The sequence below is a fragment of the Ovis aries genome, chromosome 13 (assembly GCF_016772045.2).
Source record: "Ovis aries strain OAR_USU_Benz2616 breed Rambouillet chromosome 13, ARS-UI_Ramb_v3.0, whole genome shotgun sequence".
Lineage (NCBI taxonomy): Eukaryota > Metazoa > Chordata > Mammalia > Artiodactyla > Bovidae > Ovis > Ovis aries.
This window is the reverse complement of record NC_056066.1, coordinates 73,587,601-73,591,482: the sequence shown is the minus strand read 5'-3', so window position 1 is coordinate 73,591,482 and position 3,882 is coordinate 73,587,601. Positions and strand designations below refer to the sequence as shown.

The 3,882-nt window shown below is 55.4% G+C and overlaps 1 protein-coding gene across 1 annotated transcript in view; it reads left to right on the top strand.

Moving 5' to 3' along the window:
- Window positions 1-1,275: 1,275 nt before the first annotated feature.
- SDC4 (syndecan 4) overlaps window positions 1,276-3,882 on the top strand; it is a 21,358-nt gene continuing 18,751 nt past the window's right edge. Inside the window, exon 1 of the mRNA XM_027977234.2 lies at window positions 1,276-1,378. Within this exon, the coding sequence (XP_027833035.1) occupies window positions 1,310-1,378 (69 nt within the window). The 5' untranslated portion in view covers window positions 1,276-1,309. The remainder of the gene's footprint in view (window positions 1,379-3,882) is intronic.

The following is a 3,882-nucleotide window of genomic DNA, read 5'->3' as shown; positions in this document are numbered from 1 at the left end:
TGAACATGAAACTGTCTTATACAAAAGGTGGGATCTGAGAATTACGATAAACTTGCCAGAGACTTTCCTGGTGGTCCAGTGGCTAAGACTCCTAGCTTCCAATGCAAGGATGTTGGATTTGATCCCTGGTCAGGAACTAGATCCCATATGCCTCAATGAAGCTCACAGCGTCCCAAAGAGTCGGACACAACTGAGCAGGTAACACAAAAGAGCTCACATGCCACAACTAAAGATTTTGCATGCCACAACTAAGACCTTGCACAGCCAAGCGAATAAATATTTTTTTAAAAAAATTAACTTGCCAAACAGCTCTCGAAGAGATCAAACTGTTTAGGAAGTTCAATATCAAGAAAACAAATTCCTTAAAACAGAGGTCAGCCACCCTAAGACCAACAAGCCCACCCCTAGCTTGTTTATGCTCAGCCCACTAAGAATGCTTTTACACCGACCTGCCTGGTGGTCCAGCCGCTAAGACTCTGAACTCCCAATGCAGGGGGCCTGGGTTCCATCCCTGATCAGAGAACTAGATCTCACATGGTGCAGGCAAGAGTTTGCTTGCCACAACTAAAGATCCTGTGAGCTGCAACCAAGACCCATCGTGTGCAAATAAAAATGAACCTTTAATTTTTTTTTTTAAGAATGCTTTTACATATTTAAATGGTTGGGAAAGAAAAAAATCAAAAGAATCCTATCTCAGGACACCTGAAAATTATATGAAATTCAAATTTCAGAGTCCAGTTTAATCAGGACACAGCCACTCTCTTTCCTTTAAGGTTGCCTTTGTGCTGCAAAGCTAGAGTTTTGAGTAATTGTGACAGAGACCATCCGGGCATAAAACATTTAGCCTTTTACAGAAAAGTGCCTGCTGACTCCAGTCTGAAAACAGCCGGCGATTGTTGCCCATTCTCGGAGGGGAATGTACCCATCTGGAAGGGCGCTGATCTAAATTCACGGCCCTGGGCAAGTCCTTCCGGTCTATGGGCCTCAGTTTCCCTAACTGTAAAGTGGGTTTATGCGCAGCACTCTCGGGTCACCTGCCTAGCAGGGGATCGGGGATCGGGGCTGCTGGAGGCCAGAGACTGGATGGACTGAGAGGCCCGCGCCCACGGGGCCGGTCCCTCGGGTTTCCAACCGGGCGGGTAGGAGCAGCACCCCGGAGGCTCAGCTTTCGCGGGGGAATTCCGGGCGGGGTGCGAGCAGCGGGGGCGGGCCGGGGCGGGGCCGGGGGCGGGGCCGATCACCGCCTATAAGAAGGGACGCGCGCCAGCCCTGGCCACTCGCCTGCGCGCCCTCTGCGGACCGTGGTACGATGGCCCCCGCCCGCCTGCTCGCGCTGCTGCTGCTCCTCGTGGGCGTCCCCGCCGCCGCCGCCGAGTCGGTAGGTGCTGGGAGATCCCCGAGGGGGGCCGGGGGGCGGGGGGGGCCGGACGGGTATCGTCTTTGTTCTGGGATCCTACGGTGGGGTCCAGGGGTGGGCAATCGGGGGAGTGTGCCGTCCCCAGCTAGACCAGGGAAACTTTGTTGGAAACTTTGCCCTAGGATCCCAGGGAGGCTCCGGGGCGGGGGGGCGGGGTGACCCCTCCGCGCACGGTGCGCCCCCAGCCTGTTGCACTTCTCGCCTCCCCTTGGCCTCAGCCCCGGCGCGGGCTCCAGGCTCGGACGTGACTAAGCTGGTGTCACCTCGCCTCCCCTCACCCTCTCGCCCCTTCCCCGGTGATCCCAGGGCAGGCTCGCGCCCCGACCCCCGTCCGCGCCCTCCAGAATCCGAGATGGCCTCGACATGAAGGGGGGCTGCGTGTACTCGGAAGGGGGAGGGGTGCAGGGTTCTGAGGGGCCTTGTTTCACGCACCGGCGTAGACGACTGAGCCCTAACGTCAGGTTTGGCCGCAGCCCTGCCACTGGCCTGACTTTGGGCAAGGCCCTGCCTTCTTCTGAGTCCCAAAGCGTCTGGGGGGCTGGGATGGGAGGTGAGCAGTGCTTCTATAGGGTCGGTACAAAGTTGGAACTCTGATCTTTCCGGGGCAGACTGGAGGGACTGTGTAGGCTGAGAACTGCGCCAGGAGTTGAGCCTCTGCTTTCTGCCAGAAGAGCGTTTATTTCCACCGATCTGACCGCTGGGGAAACCCAAAGCACTCACCTTTGGGTGGGGTGAAGGGGGACTGGGGGAAGAGAAGGTCTCTGTGAGCCATGAATAACCTCCTTACTGGTCCTTTACTGGTCTCCCCACTTAGAGGTCCCTGTCATAGTGTCCAAAGCCCTGGGCCCACCAGAAGCTCCATTCATCCCAACAGTCAGTTCGGAAGGCGGGAGGCCATCTCCTCTGGGAAACTGGGCCACAGAAATTTCTGAGAGGCTCTCTGACCCTGCCCCCCAGCAAGCCTGGCCTCTTTGATACCCTTAGACCTCTGTTTTGGGAAGAGCAAGTGGCATTTAATCTTAATATCAGCTCTCAGTGGGGCTCCCATGTCTCTGGGATGACTTAGAATAAGTCCTTTCTGCCTGGCAGGCTTCATTTGAGACCCTGGGCTATACCCCACCTCCCCTCCCCAGGACCCCCTTCCTCGCCACCCCCCAGATAACAGTTGCAGCCCTGAGTGATGACAGCAAGACTCAGTGCTTATGGAACTGTTCTAATAGCTTTCTGATAGCTGTTGTAATGGCTCTATCAACTAGTTTAGCTCAGCCCTTGTGTTTACTGTTTTAAACTGGTCCCGAGGCTAGAGAGGTTAACCAACCTGCCCAAGGTCACACAGCTGATAAGGGGCTGAGTCAGATGCAAATTAGGCGGCCAGGCCTCCACGTCCCTTTTTTAATCTTTTGCTCCCATCTTGATGCGTAGTCTGATGCTACTGTCAGTGGCTGCAGTTGTGTGCCATCCTAAAAACTAGTTTAGAATAGATAAAGAGTAGATAAAGATTTGGGGCTGGCCAGCCACCGAGAATTCAGAGGAAGAAAGAAACCGAGGCCCCAAGTAAGGTGATGACCTCCCCAAACTAAGAGGGGCAAGCTTGTCAAAAGATGAGTGGCTGAGTCAGGACTGCTGCTCCCCCATGCAAGCCTGCTGCTCCCCCATGCAGCGCTCTAAAACTAGGCCCTGAAGGATGTGTTGGTGTCACAGTGGTGGAGCTTTCTGAAGGAACGGCGTGGTGCGTCCCACCAGCCTGGGCGGACTGGGGAAAAGGGAAAAGACCCTGGAGGTTGAAAGGTCACTGCATGGACAGTCACATGTCAGTCTTGGCTCAGGGGTTGCCAAGCCTGCAGGCGGTGGGGTTGGGGGTGTGTGGCGAGAGAGGCAGGCAGCTGTGCCCTGGGGGCGGTCAGAAGGATGTGGTTTGGGGGAGGGCAGGTGGTGACCCCTGAGCTGCAGGAGAAGTGAGCCCTGGGCAGCTGCTTCCTGAGGGAGGCGTCCGTCTCTCCCACCCTGACCTCAGCACTCCCCTCCTGGCTAATGTTACAAGGTCTTCCACCTCAAACTGGGTCACAGGGCTTCCCCTTTTATCTCCCCTCTCAGTCCCTTTCCTCCCAGGGCTGTAGATGGAAAAAATCAGACCTAGTCACGGTTGGATTAGACCACAGAGATGATCTGGTGGTCAGCCCTTTCCTTTTTTTGCAGAGAAAACTGAGGCCCAGGGAGAAGGGTGGGGCTGATAACAGTGGTCATTTATGGAGTGCTCTCCATAGACCAAGTCCTGGTGCGTTTTAGTCTCATAAAAGGCCTAGCATGTGGGGATTATATTATGCCCACTTTACAAGTGGTAAAGTGGTACCATCTTTGGGTAGCAGAGAGCTCCCAGGCCATCAGAATCTCTGTCCTGTCGTCCCCCTCCAATAGTGCCGTTGGGACCACTTTGCAAATTTGGGGTCTGTTCCCTGCCACCCACC